At 35.5% G+C, this 26,639-nt stretch overlaps 1 protein-coding gene across 7 annotated transcripts in view; it reads left to right on the forward strand.

Moving 5' to 3' along the window:
• The window catches only part of UNKL (unk like zinc finger), a 118,581-nt gene that overhangs the window by 42,118 nt on the left and 49,824 nt on the right, over positions 1-26,639 (forward strand). For 6 of the 7 annotated variants that reach the window (XR_003569158.1, XM_027863235.1, XM_027863237.1 and 3 more), the window contains 5 exons: positions 819-954; positions 11,673-11,790; positions 15,486-15,570; positions 18,156-18,313; positions 23,146-23,334. Coding sequence is in view for 6 of the 7 variants with exons in the window: in XM_027863235.1 (XP_027719036.1) it covers positions 819-954; positions 11,673-11,790; positions 15,486-15,570; positions 18,156-18,313; positions 23,146-23,334 (686 nt within the window). In the remaining variant the exon portion in view is untranslated. The remainder of the gene's footprint in view (positions 1-818; positions 955-11,672; positions 11,791-15,485; positions 15,571-18,155; positions 18,314-23,145; positions 23,335-26,639) is intronic. The other variant, XM_027863239.1, reaches the window with a different exon arrangement.

A 26,639-nucleotide genomic window follows, 5' to 3' on the forward strand; every position in this document is an offset into this window, starting at 1 on the left:
CCTTGCTTGTTTGTAGCTTTAAGGTTTCTTGTACACAATTCCTGTCTCGAATTTAAGCAACATTTATTAAATCTATACATTTCATAGTATCTCAGGTATAGCAATCACAATATTTGTTTAATAAATGTTTTGTTTTTTAGATTTTTCGCTTTTAAGTCTTTTTTAGTCACAAAGCCATTCTTCTCCATGCCCTCTTATGTGGTTAATGGACATGTTTTTCTTAATAAAATTGAATTTGTCCTTGGTAGAGAATTTTATATACTTGAATTTCAACTCAGAAGACATTTAGAGTGCTTGAAAGTAGTCATTGCTTCATTTCCCACTGAGGTTTATTATGTACTACTCACAGCTGCAAATCATGACAGGTTACCTTCTTTTCCTTTTTCCCAATATCCTTCTTCTATGAAAAAGCTACCCAGCCTCATCAAACATAATATGGCATCTTTAAAAAAAAATCAACAATATTTATAAAACATTGGATATTCCTTCAATCCTGAGACAGTGGTACTTTCTAACTGGCTAGTAGAATGGAAGCTTCATGATCAGAGGGTTTGTCTTTTTCTATTTGTATCCATAGTCCTGGGCACATAAGATTGTAGATTTAGAACTGGAAGGGATTTCAGTGGCCAGCTAATCCAATCCCCTCATTTTAGAGGTGAGAAAATTGGAGGCCAGAGGGGTTAAGTAATTTGTTCAAGGTCATACAGAGGTAGTAAATGACAGGAACTCTATAAATGCATTTGAATTTGATGAAGTGAATATTAATTAATTGGTGGCTGTTTGCAAATGAAGCATTTGTTTTTTGTTTTTTATTTCAGATACCAATTTTGTCTTAGGTGGCTACAAGACTGAACAGTGTCCAAAGCCACCTCGTCTCTGTCGTCAGGGCTACGCTTGTCCACATTATCACAATAGTAGAGATCGAAGACGAAATCCCAGGAAATTTAAGTACAGGTGAGCTATTTTATACAATAGTATAACAAAATAACTTGGATTTATTGATATCCTTTCCTTCTAAAGAGCTTGGAGCACTTTCAAATAAATTCATTTTTCCTCAGAGATATTTTTATGCACAGTTCTTGCTTTATGTAAATTCTCATCATGCAAATTCAACTTTATGTAAAGAATTCTGAAAGAAATACGCATTCCAAAAAGCCCCCACAAACCTATGTTAACTATAGTGCACATTAATATGCTCTCTCTGTTTCTGCCCCTTGGCTCAGCACTCTGTGACCTCTCAGACACACCCCCAACCCTCCCCTCCACCCCGGCCAAGTGAAAGTAGAAGAGTAGATGGTAGGAGAGACCCTGCCAACCCTGGATGGGGGGCTTGGCTTGAGACCTCCAATGCATAGAAAGGAGAACTTTACCCTGCTCTGCCAGCCCATCTGTGTGTCTGGCCCCAAAGTGTTTGTGTTCCATCTATCTGCTGTCCTGAGTGTCTGTCCCAGGCTCATGTCCATCCCTGACACAATGTACCACACTGTGTCACTCATCTTCTCCTGCCTGTTTCTGTGTCCAACCCCCACATATCTGCTTCCCACATGTTCTTCCTCTTGGTTCTGGCCAGGCCCCCTTGTGGCTGGCCTTGGCCCATTCATGTTCCTCCTCCTGCTCTTGCTTATCTGTCCCCAGTCTCCATGTGTCCTTGAACTGTGTGCCAGCCCCCTTCCTCTCTGGGCATGCGGCCCCCTTCCTCCCTCCCTTTCTCCCTTCCCCATGTCTGCTGGCAAATTTGCATTATGTAAAAATCATTTTAAGTAGAAATCTATGGAACAGTCTACTTACATAAAGCAAGAACTGTCTGTATTATAAGAAGGTCTATAGCAGTATGTATTTGTTTTTAATTAGCTGTGCCCATTTTCCATGTCTCTGTGCTTCAAGTTCTGTAATTTCCTTTTAGGATTGTCTTAATGCTCTCCTTAATAATTTTATAAATTGTCTTTTCATACCTAGTATATTGTTTTGCTCATAGTTGACCCTCAGGAAATATTTGTTGATAGCATTAATATTTCTTTTTAAACATTCTTTATTGTAACTTGACTCATAGTTCCTTAATTTTTCATGCCATGGTCATAGAACCATTGGATCTGTGATTTCCTTGGTTTAGGAGGAAGCCTCATGAAGAAACTCTCTGAACATCTTACAACTTGTGGTCTTAGAGAATTGCTTGGGGCTCTGAGAGATTAAGTGACTCACTCAAAGTCATACAGCCAGTATGTGCCAAAGGCAGGGTTCTTCCTGATTCCGGGATTATAATAGAATTTAAACTGGTCTCCCTGTCTTTAGTTCCGTCTTTTTCCAATCCATCTTTCACATTTTTGTGAAAATAATTTTCTTAATTCATGATATTATTTACTTGTCCTGATTGCAAAGGACTTTCACTGCTAAATCAAGAATTTTTCATTTTCTTGTAGAGGCAATAGGAAGTGACATGCTAAGACCTAGTCTTAAGGAATATTAGTGTGGCATCTGTGTAAAGAATGAATTGGAGAGGAGAGAGATTGGATGCAGGGAAACCAATTAGGAGGCTGTTATAACAGTCTAGGTGAGAGAGTTCGAAAGATCTGCATCATCTAGTACAGTGGGAAGATATGCATGTATCCCGAATGATATAAGAATTTGATCCATGGAGAAAAACATCCTCAAAGCCCAATTTGTCTTCCACTATAATTTGCAATAAATCCACTAAATTAATAATAATAAAAATCATATTGGATTCCTTGAATGGGCAGAATATCTTGATTTATGAGTTTAGTTTTCACTTTAATGCAACAAATTTTGGTAATGAGGAATCTTTTTTTCTCTCTCTTTTTTTTCCCTCCTTACCTAACTGGCCAGGCTGGAGAAAATGGGGAGAAATCTGTTAAATTCTGACACCCTTATCTTTTTTTTTTTCTGACTCCATTTTTAGCAGTGATTAATTTTGTTTTTCACTGCCATGTACAAACAGACAAGAAAATTAAACTTACAGTTATGTGTTGATACACTTATAGAAACAAAGGGAAGAACAATTAGAATGTTATGAGCTGACTTTATCAAGTTCATACCTTAGTTTATAATTTCCTTTGCTTCTTTTTCCATTCTCCAGAAGTTAAATGATGGGGAAAGGTTTGGGTAACAGGTAGCTCTGATCTTGGAATTAATTTATTACTCTGTTTTGTTTTGTTAAATTTTCAACGCAAACTTGATGGTTGTCTATTCTGTCACTGAAATGGAGGCATTGTAGAAAGAGTGCAAAACTTGAAGTCAGGAAGACCTAAGATCAAATCTTGCTGTGGATACTCACTAGCTATGTGATCCTGGGCAAGTCACTTAACCTCTCTGTGCATCAGTTTATAATCTATAAAATGGGGGTAATAATAGTACCTACTTCACAGGATTGTTTTGAGGATCAAATGAAACAACATATATAAAGCACTTTGCAAACCTTAAAATGCTATATAAATGCTGTTGTTCTGGGGCAGCTAGGTAGTGCAGTGGATAGAGTACCAGCCCTGGATTCAGGAGGACCTGAGTTCAAATCCAGCCTCAGACACATAACACTTGCTAGCTCTGTGGCCCTGGGCAAGTCACTTAACCCCATTGCCTAGACAAAAAAAAAAAAACAAAAAAAACAATAAATGCTGTTGTTGTTACCATCATCTTCATTATCCTCTCCCTCTGCCTGCAGTACACACTCTTGTTTTTCCCAGACTCAGAGCCTGAGTATGATAATTTTTTTTCTTAGCTTTTGTTGAAACTGCTTGCATATTTTCTTAGCAAGCTGGGTGAGAGCTCCCAGTTCATTAGAAGAGCAGGTATGGGGCTTGGGTGGGGAAAGTAATACCGTTCCATAATGAAGTGGTTAGGGACAATTTAAATAAATTATAGGGGTCAGTGCTGTCCTGCCCAGGCATGATCAGTGCTTTTTTTCTCTTTTTTAACTTCTTTTTCTATCCATTACTGGATAGCCTTAGGAGTTGAAGGGCACTCATAATTCCACCACACTGTTGGACTCTCTAGACTGTGTCCCTACTTCCCCATACCGTCCAGTATCTGGCCAGAATGGCATTCTTTCCTCTAATGTATTTCTCTCCTTTCTTTGCAAGCCTTTAAATAGTGTCCCACTCGTAATATTAGTTGTCTTGGTCTTGGGTTGAATGGATTTCCTGTTGTCTGGATTTCTCCTTTGCTGCCTTTTCGTCTTCTACCTTGTATATATCATATCATACTTATATGTGTACATGTTATATGCCCTCTTAGTGGATTGGGAGTTCCTTAAAAGAGCAATCATTTTTTCATACAGCAGTTAATAGTATCTTTATAAGTGTATGTTTAATACATGTTTGTTGAGTTATTAAGGGACCTGTAAAGTCATATTGACAGTGGAGAAGCAATAATTAAAAGATTCCTTATTTTACATATAACAATTATTTTCTGGACACTTTACTCATATCTTTAAGCAACTTCCTAACTATCTCTCAAGTAGTCCCTTTTAATAGGGCATATGTTGGCATGTTAATTTTATTCAGAGAAATTTGAATGGTATATTTAGCTGACTATAATTTGATATCGTGGCAACTTAGTAACACTTACTAGAAATTTATATTTAGAAAGGATCCAGCCCCCTTCAAAAGACTATTTTCTTCCTGCTATGGAAAAATTCCTTTCCTGTTCTCCCATGAGCCTTCTAAAGATTTAGTTCAGTATCAATTTAGTTCAATAATTGGTTTTCCGTTGTGAAAGTTTTCCTTAAAGGTTCATACATTACAAATAGGGGCAACAAACATGTACTGTTATAGTAGTACCAAGAGAATTATTGCAGGAGTAAGCTCAACCCTTAATTTTCAGTAGTGGGAGAGATCAAGAGATAGCTATTCATATGTTAGTGACAATATCCAGCACCTCCAAATTTTAATCCACATTGAACAATCCCTAAAGGAGTACTACTGTTATTTAGTCATGGTTAGAGAAATTAAATGGCAACTTTTAAATAGATGTAATGTTCAGAAAAACCTGGAAAGACTTATATGAACTGATGCTGAATGAAATGAGCAGAACCAGGAGAACATTGTACACAATAACAGCCACATTGTGTGAGGACTGACTTTGATAGATTTGGCTTTTCACAGCAATGCAGGAATCTAAGACAATTCCAAAAGACTCACACGAAGGAAAATGCTATCCACACCCAGAGGAAGAACTTAGGAATCTGGATGTAAATGGAAGCATACTATTTGCTCTCCTTTTCTTTTGTTGTTTTCTTTCTTCTTTCTTGTGGTTCCTCCCATTAGTTCTCATTCTTCTTTACATCATGACTAATGTAAAAATATGTTTAATATGAAATGTGGAAGTAGAACCTATATCAGATTGCAGGCCGTCTTGGGGATGGGGGAGAAAAGAGAGGGAAAGAAAATTTAAAACTCAAAATCTTATGGAAGTGAATGTTGAAAACTAAAAGTAAATTAATTGTTTAAAAAAATAAATAAATAGATGTAATGATCCTGTAATTTTTATTATGTTTAAGGCTACATATAAGAACTGAATTAGTTCAGATTTCCTTTCTTTTTAAAGTAATAGATTTTCATTGATATCTTTTGTTTTCACATTGCCTAAATTTTCCCCTGTATCTCTTCCCTTCTCTCCTTACCAAAAGCTTTCCCTTGTGAGACAAATATTTTAAAAAAATAAAAAGGATAAAGAGGAAAGTAAAGAAGAAAAAAAAATAAAACTGATCAATATATTGGGAAAAACCTCATATAATATGCAGTATTCTACCCTTTCCTCCTTCTACTCAAAGCTTTTATTTGGGGCCAAGCTTGTTCTTTATAGTTTTACAGTGCTGATTTTTTAAAAAATGTTTTGTAGATCTTATTTTTTCTCTATACATTGTCATGATATTATGTATGTTGTTTTCCTGACTCTGTGTAATTTTTTCCATACTTTTCTTAATTTCTCATGTTTAGCATTTCTTCATCACAGTAGTATTTCATTGTATTCTTGTAGCACAGTTTGTTTAGCCATTCCCTAATTGATGAGCATCTTCTTTGTTCCCTGTTCTTTGCTACCATAAAAAATGCAGGTATAAATACTTTTGGTGTTTGAACATTTTCTTTTTGTCATTGACCTCCTGAGGTATATGCCTAGCAGTGGAATCTCTTCATCAGATGATAAGGATGGACATTCATGCCACTTTATTGTTGTTCGGTCGTTGTAGTCAAGTCGGACTCTTCATGATCCCATTTGGGTTTTTTTTTTAAGGCAGTCACACAGCTAGTGAGTGTGAAGTGTTTGGTTTGAGGCCAGATTTTAACTCAGGTCCTCCTGACTTCAGGGCCAGTGCTCTATTCACTGTGCCACCTAGCTGCCCCCAAAACCTTTTTTTTGGGGGGTGGGGTGAGGCAATCAGGGTTAAGTGACTTGCCCGAGGTCACACAGCTAGTAAGTGTCATGTGTCTGAGGTCACATTTGAACTTGGGTCCTCCTAACTCCAAGACCAGAGCTCTATCCATTGTGCCACCTAGCTGCCCCCCATTTGGGGTTTTTTGGGCAAAGATATTGGAATGATTTGCTGTTTCCTTCCCCAGCTAATTTTACAGATGAAGAAACTGAGGCAAACAGGATTAGGTGACTTGCCCAAGGTCACACAGCTAGTAAGTGTCTGAGGTCAGATTGGAACTCAGGAGGATGAATTTCCCAACTCTAGGCCTGGTGCTGTATCCACTGGGCTACCTAACTCCCTTCAAGTTTATTTGCATAATTCTTTCCAGAATGATTGGACTTATTTTACAGCTCCTTCAGCAATAATCAGTATGCCTGTCTTCCACAGCCCTTTCATCACTAATTATCTTTTGTCAGTTTATTGGTTGTGACGTGAAACCTCAATATTGTTTAAATTTACATCCTCTTATTTAGAACACTTTTTTCTCATGGTTGTTAGTAGTTTAAGGTTTTTTCATTTGAGAACAATCTGTTCATTCAAGTAACAACAAAAAAAAGTCACCACTACTAGATTGTAGGGTATGTAAAGGGTAAGAAGACTGGAAAGGTAGGAAAGGGCCAGATTGGTAAGGTCACCAGGTTTACCAGGTTGGTAAATGCCAAACTGACGATATTATATTTGATCCTGGAGGTAACAGGGAGCCACTGGAGTTTATTTAATGGGGATGGTGTGAGGGATGGGTTGATATGGTCAGACTTTTAACTTTATAGGAAGCTTACTTTGACAAATGAATGGAAAATGGACTGGAATGAAGAGACATTTGAAACTGGGAGACTCAGCATCAGGCCCTTGCAGTCATTCAAATGTTAAGGGATGAGGGCTTGCACCAGGATGGCAGTGTCAGAGGAGAGAAGGGGATGAATGTGAAATGTTATGAAAGGAAAATTGACAGGTCTTGACTATAGATTGGATATGGAAGGATAGGGTGAGAGAAAGTGAGGAGTTGAAGATGATACATAGGTCTTGAGCTTGGTTACCTTACTAGGAATATGGTAGTGTTAGTCTTCTTGTGCTTTTTTTACTCCTCTCCACATACTCCATAATCCTTGATAGTAATAAGGGCGACTAGGTGGCATGGTGGATAGAGCAAGGGCCTAGAGTCAGAAAGACTCCTCTTTCTAAGTTCAAATCTGGCCTCAGACCTGCTGTGTGACCCTAGGCAAGTCACTTCACCCTGCTTGCTTCAGTTTCCTCATCTGTAAATGAGCTGGAGAAGGAAATGGCAAACCATTGCAGCGTCTCTGCCAAGAAAACTCCAAATGAGATCACAAAGAGTTGGACGTGGCTGAAATGACTGAACAACAACAATTTGATATTAATACAGAAATTAGGAATAAGGGAAGGTTTGGGGAGAAAGATAAGGAGTTCAGTTTTGGGTATGTTGATTTGAGGTATCTACGGGACATCCAGTTCAAGATGTTTAATAGGCAGTTTAAGATGTAGGACTAGAGATCAAGAAAGATCTTGGAGTAAAATCTGAGATCTGATAATAATCAACATAGAGATGATCATTGAATTCATAGGAGCTGATATGATAATCAAGTAAGATAGTATAGAGGAGGAAGAGGAAAGTGTCCAGCCCAGAGCCTTTGGGGATACTCATCATTAGTAGGTAGAGATCTAGGAAAAGAGACTGAGAAGGAGAGGTCCAGCAGGTCAGAGGAGTACCAAGAGAGAGCAGTGTCATGGTTTTTTTTTTGGCAATTGGAGTTAAGTGATTTGCCCAGGGTCACACAGCTAGTAAGTGTAAGTGTTTGGTCTGAGGCCGGATTTGAACTCAGATTCTCCTGACTTCAGGGCCGGTGCTCTATCCACTGTGCCACCCAGCTGCCCCAGAGAGCAGTGTCATGAAAGCTTATATAAGAGTATATCAAGGAGAAGAAGGTGATCAGTAGTGTCAAAGGCTACAGAAAGATGAGGTTCAGAAAAGACCATCAGATTTGGCACTTAAAAGATGATTGGTAACATTGAAGAGTACAGTGTCACTTGAATGATGAGGTCAGAAGCCAGACTGCAGAGAGTTTAGAAGAGAATGAGAGGAAAGGAGGTGGAGGTACTGGTTAAGAATTCATCTCTTGCCCATCGCCATAAAAAGTATATGATCTACTTCTCTTCTAATTTTTTACAGCATGATCTTTAATATTCATACCATGTATCCATTTTGAATTGTAGTATATGCAGTAAAATGTTGGTCTAGATTACCTTTCTAAAAGTTTTTTTTAATGAACCTAATACATGAAAAATATACAATATTTTTGTATACTTATCATACTGCTTTATAAAAACAATACTTTTTTATTTCATAGTTATTTCAATACCTTCGTGCTTCAAGATTGAACGTTTCCTTATAGCAAAGAAAAATAATTAAGCAAAAACATTCCATACAGCGATAAATTTTTCATTCATTTATTTATTTATTTTTGGTAATTGGGGTTAAGTGACTTGCCCAGGGTCACACAGCTAGTGTCTGAGGGCAGTTTTGAACTCAGGTCGGCCTAGTGCTGGTGCTGTATCCACTGTGCCACCTAGCTGCCCCTATAGCTATCATTTTTTGACAGTGTATATAATACTATGTTCTCATAGTCCAGTGCCTCTTTATTGTGAGTAGTGAGGTGTGTTAGTCATTGTGTATATTATTTTGATTGTGTTATTTCTTCTTATATCATACAGATACTTCCATATTTCTCTGAATTTCTCATTTATCATTTCTGATACTTCATTTCTTATACTTCTGTACAATAATGTTCCATTACATTCACATACCATAGTTTTTCCATCCAGTTCTTAGTTATTGGGAACCCACATTGTTTGTAGTTCTTTACTACCACCAAGAATATAACCAGGAATATCTTGGTATATATTATACAGGTCCACATATGTTACTTCCTACAGTAAACTCCATTGACTCCCTTTCATGTCCAGGATCAAATAAAAATCCTCTGACATTTAAAGCCCTTTATCACCTAACTATCTCCTACTTTTCTACTCTTCTTACACCTTATTCCCTGTTATTTAATGTTCAAACCAATGACACTGGCCTTATTGCTGTTTCATAAACAACACGATTCATTTCTTGGCTCCAGGAATATTTTTTCTGGCTGTCCTCGATTCTTGGAATGTTCTCCCTCCTCAACTCCTTGACTTTCTTTAAGTCCCAGCTAAAATCCCACATTTTACCTTTACCTTTCCCATTCCCTTTGCATTGCCCCTTTTAATTCTGGTGCCTTTCCCCCTTTTATTATTTCCTATGTATCTTGTATGTAGCTTGCTTTTTATATATTTGTTTGTAAGGTGTCTCTCCAATTCATCTGTAAGCTCCTTGAATGCAGGAACTGTCTTTTGTCTCTTTTTGTAATCCCTAGAGCTTTGCACAGTGCTTGACACATAGTAGGCACTTAATAAAATGTTTATTGACTGACTGTATTGGACCTTTGTTTCTATTTTTGTTTTCCTTGGGGTTTTCCCCATTAGTGGGATCCCTGGGTCAAAGGAGGTATGGAGAATTTGTCTCTTTTCTTGTATAATTCCAAATTGAAATCTAGAACATTGAGTCACTATCTTCCCCAGCATTAATTTTTCCTATATTTTGTCATTTTATAGATTGCCTAGTATGAGATAAAATTCCAGAGTTGCTTAAATTTGCATTTCTCTTATTCTCAGTGATTTGGAGCACTTGTTTTCTTGTGGCAATACATCTTTTGAGAACCTTTCCTTATTATTTCCTTATTTATATATTGGAAATATCTTTACATGTTTATATTAATTGCCTATTATTTTAGATACCAGCTTTGTCATTCTACTTTCATGAGCTTCCTTCTTGTTCTTTTGACTCACCTTTTAAACACCACCACCACTGTCCCCCTCCTCATTCTTTGTTATAACTTTTGTCCAAATTGAATACCCCTGGAAATGCATTGATTTACAAGGTTGAAGTGTTTCTTTTTTAATCTTTCCTTTTCTTCTAGTTCCAAAATATCCTTTCCCCTTCATTAGTTGAAATACTCTTTCTCTTTACCCTGGCTATTTCTTTTTATTGTTTGTCTTCTTTTAAGACCTACGTTTATTAATTGTATCAGCCACTCAACTTGGCCTCTTTAGGACATACCTTCCTTTAGTTTTTTCTTAAACATAGCAGGAGCTTTATTCTGCTTGAGTACTTCATTCTTCCGTCTTTGCTCTTGGAGTTGTTGCCTAGTAATAAAAGATAATTGGCTTCTCCTCCCGAGCTCTAGATAGGAATAAAGTATAGCCTTTTTCATTATTTGTAGTTTATTTCCCTGCTACTCTGTCTTGTATATTGTAGAGGAAACCCCTTTATGTTACAGAGATATAGATATACAAAATATATTTATTTCTTCTTTTTTTAATATATAGGACTTGAAGTGATATGCTTGAATTAGTACAGACCAGATAGGCTCAAATTAACAATTCAGAAGTTTTAGACATTAGAGAATATCTTGAGACAAACTGACTTTGTTGAATCAAAGGAAAGAAATTTGATTTTTTGTATAGAAAACTTTTGGAAAGAACTTATCCTTGTTCCCCAAAGGTGGTAATTTTTAATAAATCCAGACAAAGAATATTAAAGTTGCAGGAAGGCCAAGAAAGAAATATGCATTTTTTTCCTTTCTAGAAACTTTGGTTTTACTAAAAAAAAAAAAATTCAGATTGTAGGCTTGAAAGCTTCAAATTTAAGCTCTAAAAATCTTTTGAATTTCAGAATTGAAGAAATATTCAATCACTCACCAGTAACAAGTCTAGAGAGGTAGTATAGACATTTCTTTCAACTCCAGGCTCCTAAAGATGTTTTTAACCAACCCTAGAAAATGCTTCCCATTTGATTGCTTAGTAAAGATACAGATTAGAATATACTGAGTTTATGAGAAATTTGTGTTTTGTTAGACTGACATTTGACCATTTAATTTTATTTTTCGCCTCAATGAGAGAAATTATATTTTAAAAGAACTTGTAATGAAAAGTTCTAAGAATCCTTGAAGCTAACTCCTCTTTGCTTATTCCACTGATCTGGTGGTACCCCGTTAGTCTAGTGTCAATCTGCTGATAACATGGTTGGGTCACGACCCCAAATGTCTGTATCTGTGTATTTATAGACTTTGATATAGCAAGTTATATAAATGAGTGACATTTTCCTTTCTTGTTTTTCAGTAATTTTTTTTCCTCCTTCCAGGTCCACTCCATGCCCCAGTGTAAAACATGGAGATGAATGGGGGGAACCTTCAAAATGTGAAAGTGGGGATAACTGTCAGTATTGTCATTCTCGTACTGAACAACAATTTCACCCTGAGGTAAGAGTTGTGCTATTTCAATCTGATGTTAAAAAATTGGAGAAGTAATGTGATGTAGTATCTTCCAGTTTTTCTTTAAAAACTCTTAAAGTTTTTTTTTTTTTTTTTTTTTTTTGAGGCAGTTGAGGTTAAGTGACTTGCCTAGGGTCACACAGCTGGTGTCAAGTGTCTGAGGTCAGATTTGAACTTGGGGCCTCCTGACTCTAGGGCCAGTGCTCTATCCGCTGTGCCACCTAGCTGCCTCAAAATTCTTACTAAAGTTTTGAGGAAAAATGAATTTGCCTCTGCTACTTTTGCTGATTTATGAACCCGTAATGCTTATAATCTTCCACCATCTTACTTTGTAAGTTTTTTGCAAATGATTTTATGTTCTAATTCAGTATTGATCTTTGTTTTCATTTATATCTGGCAAAGAGTTGAATTTCTAGGTAAAATTTTAGGGTTTTTTTTACTTCCTTGATGTGATAATTGCTTTACATCTGAAGTCATAGGAATATTCCATATTGATGTCTGCACATTTATTCATTTCCCTTTTTTTCCCATGTCAGTAGCTTCTTTAATTAGGTCAGGGTGATCAGGCATGGTGGCACATGTCTGTACTCTTTGCTACAGGGGAGACTTCAGCTGGCAGATCTCTTGAGCTCTGAGTTCTGAGCTGTAGTAGGCTAAAGCCAATCAGGTATCTATATTAAATTTGGTATTAACTCCCTAAAGTAGGGGGTTCTTGTCCTGATCAGAGTGTGACCATGCCTGTAAGTGGCCACTTCATTTCCAGTGTGGATAAGTTAGGGAGACCCAGCCTTAGAAATAATTAACTAAAAATAGGTCAGGTTGGAGCTATTTTAATTGCATGGCATATTTTCTCATTTTTGTCCTTTTTTCTAGTTTGGTGTAAATTTTGATGTTGGCTCAAATACATGATCTGAGTATGCAAAGATAGGTGAATTGGAAATGACTCCTATGTAGGAAACTAGTTGTTTCCTATCTGTTAAGATATAGTCAATTTTTTTCGTAATAGTATTTTATATTCTCCTTGACCAGTGCCTTCCTGCTGTCTTCTTGAAGAAAGTATGCGTGATGTGTAGGTGAAACTTCTGTGTATTCTATATGGCTTTGCCCTCTTTTGTTCCTTAATCTTAAATTTTTTGACTGCCTTTCTTAATACCTACTCTTGCATTGATGTCACCAAGTTTTTAAAATATATATAGATTTAATTTGGAAAGGCTTATTAAGTTCTTTGTAGAATTTTTTTTTACCCTTTTGTAAAAATGAGAAGAAATTTAGGATGATGGCTTGAAGAGATAGTAGGATCAAATGAAGGAAGACAGCAGGGAAGATATTAGAGGATGAGCAAGAGAAGGGATGATTAAAGGCACAAGCTCCTAGAGGAAAGATAAGAAGAGATTGGATTAAAGGAACAAGTAGTTGGGTTGACCCTAGCAAGGAAGAAGGAAGGCCTTTTCTACCTTGGAAACTGATGCAAAGAAGAAAAAAATGAGGGACAATGTAGAATAGTGTTGAGCTGTAGTATAGGGGAGAAGGAGCTTATGGCACTTGACCTTGATTTTCTCAATAAAGTAGAAGATAAGTCCTTTGTGTAAAGAGAGATTTAGCATTAGAGGTTTGAAGAAGAGAATGTTTAGAAGGTTTAAGGAAGGTGGTTGTCAGGGAAGAATAAAAAGATTTCCATTTAACAGTCGGATTAGGTAAAACAAATTTGTAGTGAATCTAGTTGGCATGGTTGTCTGACTCTTAGTAATATTCTTAAGATGAGAATTAGAACAGAAAAGACAAGTGATGAGGTTGACCTAGGTTTGGAATCTGTCAAGGCATGAGGAGTCACAGAACATAATGGCAAGAGTGAAAGACCACATACTGGTTGCACTGGTCAGTTATGGCCTCCAAGGTCCCTTCCAGCCCAGACTTTTGATCCTGTGACTATGAAGAAGGGAAGGTGAAGCCAGAGCAAACTTTCAGAGACTATTCAGCAAGATATTGAAAATCATACCTGTTTCACTATAAGCAAAAATAATTGTATTTCAGCATTGTTTAATAATGACCCAGTGCTAGTTATCTGTACTTGGGGATAGAGATGAAACAATTATACTGATGGATGAGGAATTCCTTGCTATCGTGTTGCATATGGCACAAGACAACAGGCAGGCCAGGACTGGAAGCCTAGTGAAGGAAGATAGGTTTTATAGATGCCACACCTCCAATCAGAAAAAGGGTGAAGTCCAGTGTTTCAGTTAGTAAGGAGAGAAAAAAGTGAGCATTATAAATTTTGGAGAATAGAATGTAATCCAGCAAAAACAGGAAGGAGTAAGTCAGTCAGTGAATGGTGCTAACAGAATTATGACTTCTGATCCTCTAGTACAGGCTGTTTGCTCTCTACTTTGATTTTATGTTTTTTGCTAGGGGTATATATTTTGAGGAGATGGAGCATGAGGATTTCTTTGTATCTCTACTACCATGTTTAACATGTAGTAAGTGATAAATAAAGGATTGTTCATTGATTGACTGACTTCGATCCATGAATTAATGATGGGCAGAATAAGACAGAACCAAAAAAGTTAGACTTACTGTACAAGTACTTGAGAAGTTGGAAAAGTACAATGAGAAGCATACTGGATTTGGAATTATGGCCTGGAATTATGACATTTCACCTTTTCCCTTGCTATATGTGTGACTTTGGCAATCTACTTGACAACTCTAAGACTCAGTTTCCTCTTGGTAAAAGGAGGAAGAGTTGGAGTAGATGAACTCAAAGACCACTTGCAGTTTTAAAGGTGTAAGTTTTTGAAACCATACTACAGAGAGTATTTAAAGGTGGAATGGATGTTAAAATCTGACCAGGTATTGAGAAACTTGGCTTGTCCAGTTTGCTGCATAACCTGTAGCAGCATTCATTTGTCAGTGAGAAAGGCTACATATTATTATAATTTAATATTTATTATGAGAGAGAATTTATGGTTGGAATCTTTTTACCAGATGAGAGTTTTACCATTATATCTTACATAGCTATAAAAAATGCCCAAGGATTATAGCTTAAAAGCTATGGATCATTCACTGGAATTCACAAAAGAGTAGATTGTTGAGCCAAAAATAATATGCTATTAGAATTATGGTTACCTTTTCCTTTGACTTATCTATATTTCAGATATGTTAATAAGCAATTTTTATCTTAAAACTAATTAATCTGACTAAAATATTTAAGTGAATAATTATTCTTGCTAAGCAGAATAGTTTGATATAGCTCTTGAGTTGCAAATATATGGAAGACATTTGACTAAGCAGATGATATTTGCATATTTTGTTGGAGAAGCTGAAGGCAGCAAAATTCAAATTGTTTTTTAAAAAAGAAAATAAAACTGTGGTAGTATAAGGAAGAGAATTTCAGAAACATAGTAATAACATAATATAGACCAGGGGTGGGGAACCTGCAGCCTCAAGGCCATATGTGGCCTTTTAGGTCTTTGTGTGCATCCTTTTGACTGAGTCCAAGTTGGATTCAGTCAAAGGGCTACACTTGAGGACCTAGAGGGCCATATGTGGCCTTGAGGCTACTGGTTCCCCACCCCTGATGTAGACTATATTACATTTGAAGATTATTTTTCATAAAATTATTTCTAAGAAATGTTATCCTGTACTTTATTTAGTGAATTGATCAAATGTATTCAATTTTTTTCCCCTAGATTTATAAATCTACAAAGTGCAATGATATGCGACAAACTGGGTACTGCCCTCGGGGTCCATTTTGTGCTTTTGCACATGTTGAAAGTAAGTAAGCAAAAACTAGAATTTTTAATATTAATCAAGATTATGCAATTTTAGCCCAGTGGTTTCAAATATAGCAGGAATAATACCTCTCCAAAATAACTTTCCCTTGATTTTAAAAGATGTCTTATCTCTGTTAGTTGAAGAGCAGCCTGGCAAAGCTGATAACTGACCTTGGCATAAAGAAGATCTGGGTTAGAGGCCAGTTTCTACCCATACTGGTTGTGTGACCCCAGGCAGCTCACTTAATCTCTCAGTGCCCAATACAGCTCTGTCAGACTGTGATGTAGAGCACAGGTGCCTTATCTATATTGGTGGAAGAAATTTTCTCATCAGAGAGTGCCCTATACTCATAAAATCATAAGCTAGTATTTTAAAATTAACTATATATAACTTTTATTTTCTTAGTTCCAAACCATTTTGAGAAAGTTCTCTTTGCCGTTTTTTTTTTTTTTGGCTAGGCAATGGGGTTAAGTGACTTGCCCAGGGTCACACAGCTAGTAAGTGTTATGTGTCTGAGGCCGGATTTGAACTCAGGTCCTCCTGAATCCAGGGCCAGTGATCTATCCACTGTGCCACTTAGCTGCCCCTGCCATTTATTTTCTATAAAGTACATCCCATGAGAGCCATAGCAAAGAAGGTTGTTGAAAATGTATCTATAGTCATTCTGAGGAAAAACAATAAGATTGTTAAGATTCAGTCAAATAACTTGGTTCATTCCATCAGTCACATGCTGGTCTTAGGAGAGAGAAGCTGTGGCCCAACTTTGTCACATATATGTGATTCAAGTTGGTTATCTTCTCTATATTCTACACTCAAATAATGGATCAGTTCTAGGATAATCTTTAGAGTTAAGTATAGTTCCCACAGCAGTATGAAAATGAACTCTCTGACACACACAGCTACTTGGAAATCCTCCAGATCACTCCCAGGACTAATCTGAGCCTCTTTGGTCTGGGTGGGCCCCTTTCATCCATCATCTACCCTCATTCCTACTGTGCTATCTCCTACTCCCTTGGATATAGGGCTGGGTTTCTGGATAGTCTTCACTTTGTATCTTTTGTGTGGTGACCATTGTGTGCTGCCTGGATGATTTACTCTATAACCATCTTTTTGCCCTTTGCAGATAATAAAATAAAAAGGACTCCTTAAGCCAATAAAGAGATTTCTTAAAACTGCAGGTTGACTCTGACTAAGCTAGAGAGTGAAGACAACTTTTGATTCACCTTTTTATGGGGAGGACTTAATGGCAGTCTAATAAACATTTGCATTCTCAAAAAAGAAAACTTTTTAATAATGCTACATTTGATACCAGAGTCCACAAAAATCAATAAATAACAGAAAAACTACTGAATTTAAGTTTGAGGGATTTTTTCATTTGGGAGTAAAGAATTTCTTATTCCTTATAATTCAGATATTTCAGTAGTAATATTAGTTCAGTAAAAGATCAATATAACTGTAGGCTAGAGCTTGCCAAATAATAAATTTGTAACTTAGAAAATCTCATTTTGTTTGCTGCAGCTGCTAAATTATGATGGTGTTATCATCATGAAACCATAGTAAGCCAGAATGCTTCTGTTTGTTTGTTTTTTAAAATTATTGTTATTATTATCATTGGGGTTTTTTCTTTTCTTTCTTTTTTTTTTTTTTTTTTTTTTGAGATTGAGTCTCCTTATCTCACTCAGGCTGGAAGTGCAGCAACCACTTGTGGGCACTATCCCAATACTAATCAGCATGGCACTTGGGCTAGTTCACCCTTGGCTTAGGCAGATTGGTGGCTCTTTACTACTGTGGATTCAGTATATTGGTGCTGAACTTAGTGCAGATAACTGGTTGGCATTAACCTTGCTGCAGCATGGAACTCTCCATCTCAAGATAACCTGCCTCAGAAGCAGGGATTTCAGGCATGTGTGCTCTACTACCATGTGCTGCCAGCATGCTTTTGGCAAATGTTATAATTAGCTTCCTCTTAGCTTAATTATGTAAGACTTTAAATCATCCTAATTACCCAAATAAGTAGAAAACATAAATAATTATACATTATTTTAATATGTGATGCACACACATTGATGCTAGCACTTGGCCATCTGCATTATATGGAAATAATGAATAGACTTTTTTTCCCTCAGATGTTGCTATTGAAAACAGATGAGTTTATTAGACTATGCTATCATTGAAAATATATTAGTTCCATAGATCAATGCTAACATGAATGTTAGCATGGCCATTGTGGTGGTAGGAGTTTTCTTTTCTTTTTAGTCCTAGTTTTAGAGGAGCTATAATTTTGAAATTTCAGAATCAGACCCAACATTGGCCTGTTTTCATCTTAGCAGAAAGTATGCTTATATTTTTAGATATATTGTATGTTGTAATTAAAGACTGTGAATCTACAGAAATCATGGATTCTGGTTCTTAAATATTTTTGTTACCTTTTTTAATAAGAAAAAAGATAAAAAATATTCTTAAAGAAGTTATTTATCTATGCTAGATATTTTTGTTCCCTGTCTGTGGCATTGTTTAGAAAAATGTTGTTTAAATGGTGAGACGTACTATCTTACTCCCTGATTTATTGGAATTTCCTTCAACAGAGGATACCATGAATGTAGTTATGATACAAAACAGTGGTCAGTCAAAGCCTGGTGCTCACATGTTCTCAGCAGAGAGTATAGGAATCACAAATGACTGGAACTGCCATGATCCAAATGCCACAAACAACATTACAAGTAATAATGGGCAGCCTGGAAATGTAAGTACCTGTAAATGTATTTTCTGCAACTAGTAGAATTTCAACTGATTTGATCTTTTATTTTAATATGTGAAAAGTAGAGAAGAACATATATTTGTCTACACATATACATGACATGGGTGTGCTTGCATACATACAAACATACATGTATGTATATGCTATGTGCATAGCTTGGTATGACCCCAGGAACATATCTTCCTGGTACAAAACATTCTTCTTTCGTATCATCCCAGTTTATATACATGTATTTGGTCTTGGACCTAGCAGTTTGGCAGCCTCAAAAAACAGGTGCTTGGAAGTCTCCTCGCGCTTCCCTCTTAAGTGGTCATAAGGAACCAGGGAGTGGAAGAATTGTTGCAACTGGATTGTCTCTAACCTGCATCCTACCCTCTCACACCTGTGGTCCTGGTTATCAGAAGAGGGAAGAAGTCTTAGGCAGAACTTCTTGTTGGTATATGATAAAGGAATAGTTTTTTCAGCCTCTAATATCCTCCTCAACCTACTGAGCCTACTCAATCTTAATTGTTCTATTTTCTAATTATCATTATTAGCCAAACTTAGTCTGCTCACCTCTTTCTCTTTCTCTGTCTCTCTCTCTCTCTCTCTCTCTCTCACACACACACACACACACACACACACACACACACATTTTCTAGGCTCTGCTTTGTAAATCAGCTGGTGCCCAATTCATACATGATCATTACATACTGCTTATAGGAAAGATACATGTATATATACTGATTGTCAGAGGTAACTGTTTTGTGTTCTTATGCATACATACTCACAAATATATATGAGCTGAGAGGGCTAAGTTTGGTTAACAAATGAAATGTGATAGAAATACATACATATGTATATACAGATACATGTATAATATGTATGAACAGAACAGTCTATCAATCATTTCAGCTATGGAGTGGAGGATGATGATGGTCACATCCTATCCTCAGTGACTAAAAATTCAGAGCCCCTGTTTTCAGTGCATGCAGGCAGAATTGAAACAGCAGGTATCTTGTTCTTCAGGTATTCTCAGGTGTTTCTATGTACCTTACCTAGCTCCTAAATGTTTTCAAGGATGACAGATGATATTTGCTATCTATATTTGGTGCGGCGGAGTGAGAGGAGGGTATAAGAAAAGTTTGTGCATGGTGCTTTTCTGTATTCATTTAATTTTGATTTTACTTATTTAGGTCTAGTTAACACAAATTTCATTTGTGAAAATCAGCTTTAATAATGAATTAAATTGTTTGTATGTTGGAGGTTGACTTTAAAAAGTGGGCAAAAATCCATACCCCAAACAAAATAGTTATCCCCTTTCAATGTGTCATTCTTTTAAAGTAGCTGTAATAATCATCTACAAAGTGAACATCAGCTGATATATAGTAAAGGAGAACCTGCAGTAATATGCAGATCATTTGGATTTGGGTGGTATCTGGATAGATTGAAATTCTTTAGGTTTCTCTTTTAGCTTCTGCCTTCGCTCCTACTTTGGCTGAAAGTTCTGGGACTTCCCCTCACTCTCCTAATTCAAAGCTCATCATGTCAATATGTATCTTACCCATGCCATCTTTGCCTCTATGTCAGCTCAGTTACCCATCTATTGTCTTTCCTTCCAGTCTTCATAATAGTCCCAGTCATTTTGAGATCCTTAGGTGGCAAGGTTCAGATATGCAAGATTGCACAATATTTCAGCAAGAAAAGGTTGTTGGCTAGTTAATTCATGAATTAGCTCAATAAATTAAATTCAACAAATACTTATTAAGTGCTTGATATATGCCAAGGTACTGGGATGACATTGAATCCTTTTGATCATAACTTAAATTTTCGGAGGGGAAAATAAATTAAAATTAAAATTGGAATGGATTTTCTTAACACTATTGATAACTGAAAGTAATTTGAAGAAGTAATCATAGTCATGCCACTTGTTGATATAAATACTAGTTTCTTTTCAACTTAAAAGTAGTCTCTTCCAAATTAATAAAAAAAAATTGATTAAAAACATACCCCTTGCATTTTATCCTCTTCAGTTCAGCTGTATAGTAGATAACACTTGAAATGGATTTGATGGTCTGTCTTTATAAGAAAAGAAGCAGGGTATTAGCGACTCTCTTTAACAGCATAATTAAACTTGACTATGCTATGTGAGTAGTCCAAAAAGATATTAAAATTCAAAAGTTAATAATATTTTATAGTTGCTATATAAAAGAAGGTATAAACAGTCCTGGTTTATTTTCCTACACTTTAAATGCTTTTTCTTAAGTGAGGGTGAAGTTGCTTTAAGATGAGTAAAATCTATCATTGCTTTCTTTGATTAGCTGAAGTTCAGTTAGTCAAAACCTCCAATTAATTTTTTCTGTCCTTTATGAAAAGCAAAAGTGGCACATGATAATTTGTTTATCTTAAAAATCAATATCTAATCTGTAGTCAATACAGTTCTTTCTAGACCGGTCTAACCTCCTATATATGCAGTGTTACAGTGGATATTGAGAGTTGTAATCATAATATTTCATTTTTGTTATTAATTTATTTTTACAAATTATTTATAAACATCAGAAGCAAGACCAATCTAATGTCTTCAGAATTGTTTAAATTTTTAAAAAGAATTGCAGGGGGCAAAAATATTTATAATAACTTTTCAATTGCTTCCTCTTTTCCCCCTTCTAGTTTGTTTGTCCATTCACTTTTATATTTGTTTATATATTTTTCTTTTTATATTGTAATGAATATATTATATTTTAGTTATTCTTTGCTGAGCATTTTCACTATTTTCTGTATTTCTACATGTTCTTCTGTATATTCATGATTTTCTAGCTCACCTGAAATTTTAACTTACTGTCTTAAAGATTCAATGCCTATTACAGTATTATGATGTATAGCAAACCCTTAATAAATGCTTGCTAAATTTATTAAGTCATTTGGAAATTCAGTACACTAAATTTGTGTATCACTTTCATGCTTTTCTCATTTCCAGTCCTTAGACATTGTAAAGTCATTTGCCATCAAAGGAAGATTCAGTTGGATTTAGTATACTGTGGCAATAACTAAGGCAGTAAGATACACTATTAGGATTGAAAAATCTTTTTAAAATGAGTGATTTGAAACAAAAGTGTCCTCTGCTTGACTCTTTTAACCAGAAAATTTGGTAAACTAGAATCCATTTCTCTTTGTATCCTCATTAATCAATATTTTATCCACATTTATTTTACTGCTTTAATTTTAGCTCTACTAGTTGGAAACATAGATCTTACAGTTAGAAAAGAGAGTGAAGGAATCTATTCTAATTTTCCTTCTACCCAGTACCAGAATCTCTTCAGTAACATTTCTGCCTTAATTACTATTAGCATAGTACATAATTGTACTTATGTAATTGATTTTTTTGGAACCTGATTTTAGAACTTTACCACTTGCCCCTTCGAGAATTTCATGTTACTGTTTTTAGCCCATCTTTTTAACCTACTGCACTAATTATTAATCTTGATTCCGTCACCTGTCCTATTAGTTGTCCCTCTCAGCTTTGTTTCACTGGCATACCCTTTGTGTCTTCATGCATATAGTTAATAAAAATGTTGAATAGGACAGGCTGAAGTATATAGTCCCCACAAGTTGACAAGGATCCGCTAACTAGATCTAGTTTTTCTACTTCTTATAAATTCAGCCAGCCCACAAGAGTTCATGAGAGATTTCAGTTTTCAGTAATGCACACTACAGATATACTATACCTTTGGCATTCTCATGATCTGTTATTCTAGTAACTACCAAAAAACACAATGCGATTAGTTGCCATGATTTCTTATTGAAAAGATCTTGCAATTTTTATATGAGGCAGATCTTGTAGGGTCTAAAAGGGTAATGAAAACTTAGTTTTGAAGTCTTAAGTTACAGAAAAAATTATCTTTATGCTTAGAATGCTAAATTTCTATTTGATTTAGAGTTGTGTTACTGTTCTGATGATGCTAGGGTGTTATAACCCTATATTTGTAGTATTTAAGGGTCTTAAGTTTTATTTTATCCTTTAAATATCCCATTTTAAAAATTGCATTGAAAATATAAATGTAGCCTGTTCATTTTCTCTCTCTCCTATTTTTTTCTTATCTCCCAGCTAGCAGAGCTGAGACTTCTTACAACTCAAGACAATTTTAAAAACAGAAGTTATCCATTCAATATTAAGTGTTTTGAATAGTCCTCCAAAATGCCTAAGTAATTAGTTTCTTTTTTTAAAAAATGGAATATATATGGCCCATGATTATTAGAAATAATTAACTTCCACACTTTTTAAACGTATGTGCTCTTTAGTTGGGATTACAGTATTTCAGGCATACATTTTTGAGAAATATTTTTATAGAGAACATGATCTTTTAGAATAGCAGTTATGTTCCTTGTTCTGCCATATTACACATAAAGCACAAGGTATTACATTATTCTGAGGAGGGTTAAGGGAAGAGCAGTATGTAGAGTTTTGAGATGAAAATTTGAATGGTTTTTTCTTGTAACTAGTCTTCTTAAGTGATGAAAATATTGACAAAAACCCCCCAAAAAGTAATTAATTTGGGTTATTATTCTCATCTATAACCAGACAGAAAAACTGAACAGATATTAATTGCATAAGAAAATTAAATTATGTTAGTAGAAAACAGTTTGGCCCCATTTGTAAGGCACTTTTTTGTATGTTGTGAAAACCTTGCCTCTTGAGTTCATGTCTTGTACATATAAAACCTAACCTGTGCATGACATTTTTTCTTTCAATTTACAATGAGCGCCATGTTTTACAGAACATTAGTTGAGTGGGGAAGGCCTGGGCAGATACATTATGTGTTTTTTGTATTCTTCCTTAGATCTCCTGTTCCAATAGTCCAACAGTAACATCAAGCTCTGGTAGCAGTAGTTCCTTGTCTCCTATTGGACCCCTTTGTAGGCAAAGATCATTAGCAAATGGTGGTTTATGTTCAGAATCTACCACATCAGGCGTTTCTTCACCAACTTCTAGCTATCCAAAAGCACCAGGTTTTGAACGAGAGGATCAGGTATGTCAATAAAAAGAACATTGACAATAAGTGAAGAAGACATGTTTGCTACTTTTTATTTTTTACTTATAATAATGGCTTCCATTTGATAACTTGCAAAGTAATCAAACTTGATTTCAGTCTGTTGGTGTTCAAGTAAGTCTTGGTGGTGGTGTTAAAAAAGCTTAGCCTTGGGACCCTATACAACTTTTCAAAATAAAAATTGAAATTTGCTTTTAGAAACAGTTTCATATATAAATACTGAAATGTCCTTCAGATTAGTACAGTAAACTCATTTATATCAGTGATAAACTTGAAAAGATAATGGTATAGATGAGCATTTGACCTTGGGTCACATAACCTTTGTCTTTGTATAGTTTTGAGTTGTGGTCCTCTATAATTGGGTCCCTGAAAGACACTAGCATTGCATGCTGTTCTTCATAGAAGTTACTCTAGTTATTTCCAAGGTCTATTTTATGTTACTGAGCAAGGGATTTGTTATAATATCCTGAGGTTCTTGATTTTTTATGTTATGGATCCCTTTGGCAGTCTGATGAGGCCTCTAAACCCCCTCTCAGAATAATGTTCTCGGGTGTATAAAATAAAATGCAGAAGGTTACAAAGAAAACCAGTTATATTAAAATACAGTTATCAAAATATTTTTTTAAGAAAGAAAGAAAAAGTTTATGAACTTTCAGTCAGGAACCCCCATACTAAGACTCTTGGTTTTATTGCACATTTCCATCTTTGTATTATCTCTGTATGATAAGTATTTACTCTCAACCCTTCTGTTGGCTTTTCTTCCAATCCTCAGAATGGTCTCAGTCATTTAGAGATCTATCTAGGTAGCAGGGTCCAGATATTTAAGATTCTACTCTATATCTGCATTCTCCTGCAAAATGTACAATTCATATTTTCCTATAGTACTACTATTAAGGAAAAAATGTACAAAGTCTTGAAAAATAGTTAAGGCTACACATATAATAAAAACAAAAGTTTACTCATGTTACCACAGTACATGTATTATTTAGCTTTGGAAAATATTGCCTGTGACATGAAAGGTAGTAAATTTTAGTTGACCTTTTTTTTTTTTGGGAAGAGAGGAGAGGAGATATTCTGTTATATGGAAAGTTTCATACCTGAATTCCTATTTTTTTCCTATTTAAAAGGAGGAGAGAAAAGCAGTAGACATAATATCCACTGAGTAATGATTTTTGAGATACCTGAATGTCACAGTGTATGCAGTGGTGATGCTTGTTAGAAACAGTGTAAGACTGTTGTCATAGAACTAATGTTAATTAAAGACGTACAATTGTCTCACCTAAACAGTAACACAACTGTAAACTTTAAGTATAAATCCAATGCAGAGCTGCTTCACTGAACACTTAAAAGTATGAGTATTTTTATAGCTTATTTCAGATTAGTTTATTTACTATTTGTGATTTAGGGCAAATGTTAATGATCTTTTTCAATCATAGAAGATAGAACTACCTTTCAAATGATTGCAAAAGGTTATTAAGTGTACCTAACTAAAAGTCCATTGAAGATTTTAAAGTATTACTTTTTATGACTGGAAGTAACTTGGAAGTTCTATCCTAGCCCATTCTTCAGCAAGGTTAAATGTATTTTCCTACTTTCTCAATTCTCCAAAGTTGGAGAGATTGGGTGAGGAAATAGGTATAGTACTAATTAGTTACTATTGCTAGCTAGTTAGCCTTACCTTAGGTGGAGTTAAGAAATTTAAATCCAGTGTGCTAATAATAAAAGATATGGCCAATAGTCATGATATTAAAAGCTGTGAAAATAAGAATAAAGGTCTTTTTAGGTAGTGCCTGAAGAAATATTTTGGTTTAATGTAGCTAAAACATCATTTTGATGATAGAATTTTATATCATTTTTGAGGTCATTTTTAGAGGATAGTAGAAGTGAATTTGTAATAGCTACTTACTATAAGAATGATGTTCTAAGTAACATCCATTCCCAGTCATTTTGAGATGAGTTCTACTTGCCATCTTGGAAAAAGTTGTAGCTAAAATTGTTTTTCTTACATTCTTGAAAACCTTTGCTACTCAAGAATACTCCAGTGAAAACTGGAGTTTCAGAATTTCCATAAAATTTAATTCAGTTTTTAAAGAACTAACAGTTTTGCCATGTAATAATAAGATTTAAGGGAATAGAACTTCACGATGACCCCTCACTGTCCCTTGTTTTGTCTTCTGCTCGGTGAATATCGACTTTTCCCACAGAAGAGAAATTAAAGCATATAGTTTGCTATCAGTTACAAAGATGACCTCTCCTTTTTCTTTAGCTAGGAGATTTTAGGAACATGTGTGGAAAGAGCATAATTTAGAATACTCTTAGCTATTCTTAGTCACTTAGAATAATCATTATAAAAAAAGAATAATTAATTAGTTCATAATTTGGCATATGATGGGAGAGTCAGATTAATAGATTTGATGAAGAACTTTTGACTGTTCAAATTGGTCACCATCTTTATTTAAAACTGAATACTAGGGGTCAGTGGCACTATTGGACTTTATTTCTGACTATTGCACAAGTACAACTGCACAAATTCGTGAATCTTTGGAAACCCCATCCTCTCTACCGACACATTTTTTTTTTCCCCACTATATGCCCTACATGAACATGATGTATGTGTGTGTCTGCGTGTCTGTCTGTGTGTGTGTGTGTCCATGTGTGTCCGTGTCCTTCGGTGTTTAGTGTGGTGCTTTCAAATCAGTTCAGTCACTATTTATTTACTATGTATAAGTTACAATTCTAGGTATTGGCGGTACAAAGATAAATATTTCACAGACTCTGCCCTTGAGGAACTAGTAGTTTTATGAGAAGAAGGAAAAGTACATAAGTAACTATTAGGCAAGGGAAAAATAACTTTCACTTGCCATATATATTTGACATTTGTATAGATAGATACTAAAGGTGTTATCTCCATTTTATAGATGATGAAACAGAGGCCTTGAGACATTTTGTGACATTCCAAGGATTACACAGCTATTAAATATTAGCAGTGGGATTGAAAGAATCATTGATTTGGAGCTGAAAGGGATTTGAGAGGTCATCTAGGTCAACTTCCTCATTTTACATAAAAGGAAACTTAGACCCTAGAAGTAAAGTGACTTGCTCAGGTCACATAAGGTAGTTAGTGTCAGGGCAGGAAGCTATACTCATATCCCATGACTCCACCTGCACTATGTAGTCCCTTCCAGTACTGAGGCCTGATTCATTCCAAGTCCAGCACTTAGTTACCCTTCTCTGCCACCTCTCATGTACTGCCTTATAGATTGTAAGCATTTCATAATGAGTGA

The sequence above is a fragment of the Vombatus ursinus genome, unplaced genomic scaffold (assembly GCF_900497805.2).
Source record: "Vombatus ursinus unplaced genomic scaffold, bare-nosed wombat genome assembly UNPS02014770.1, whole genome shotgun sequence".
Lineage (NCBI taxonomy): Eukaryota > Metazoa > Chordata > Mammalia > Diprotodontia > Vombatidae > Vombatus > Vombatus ursinus.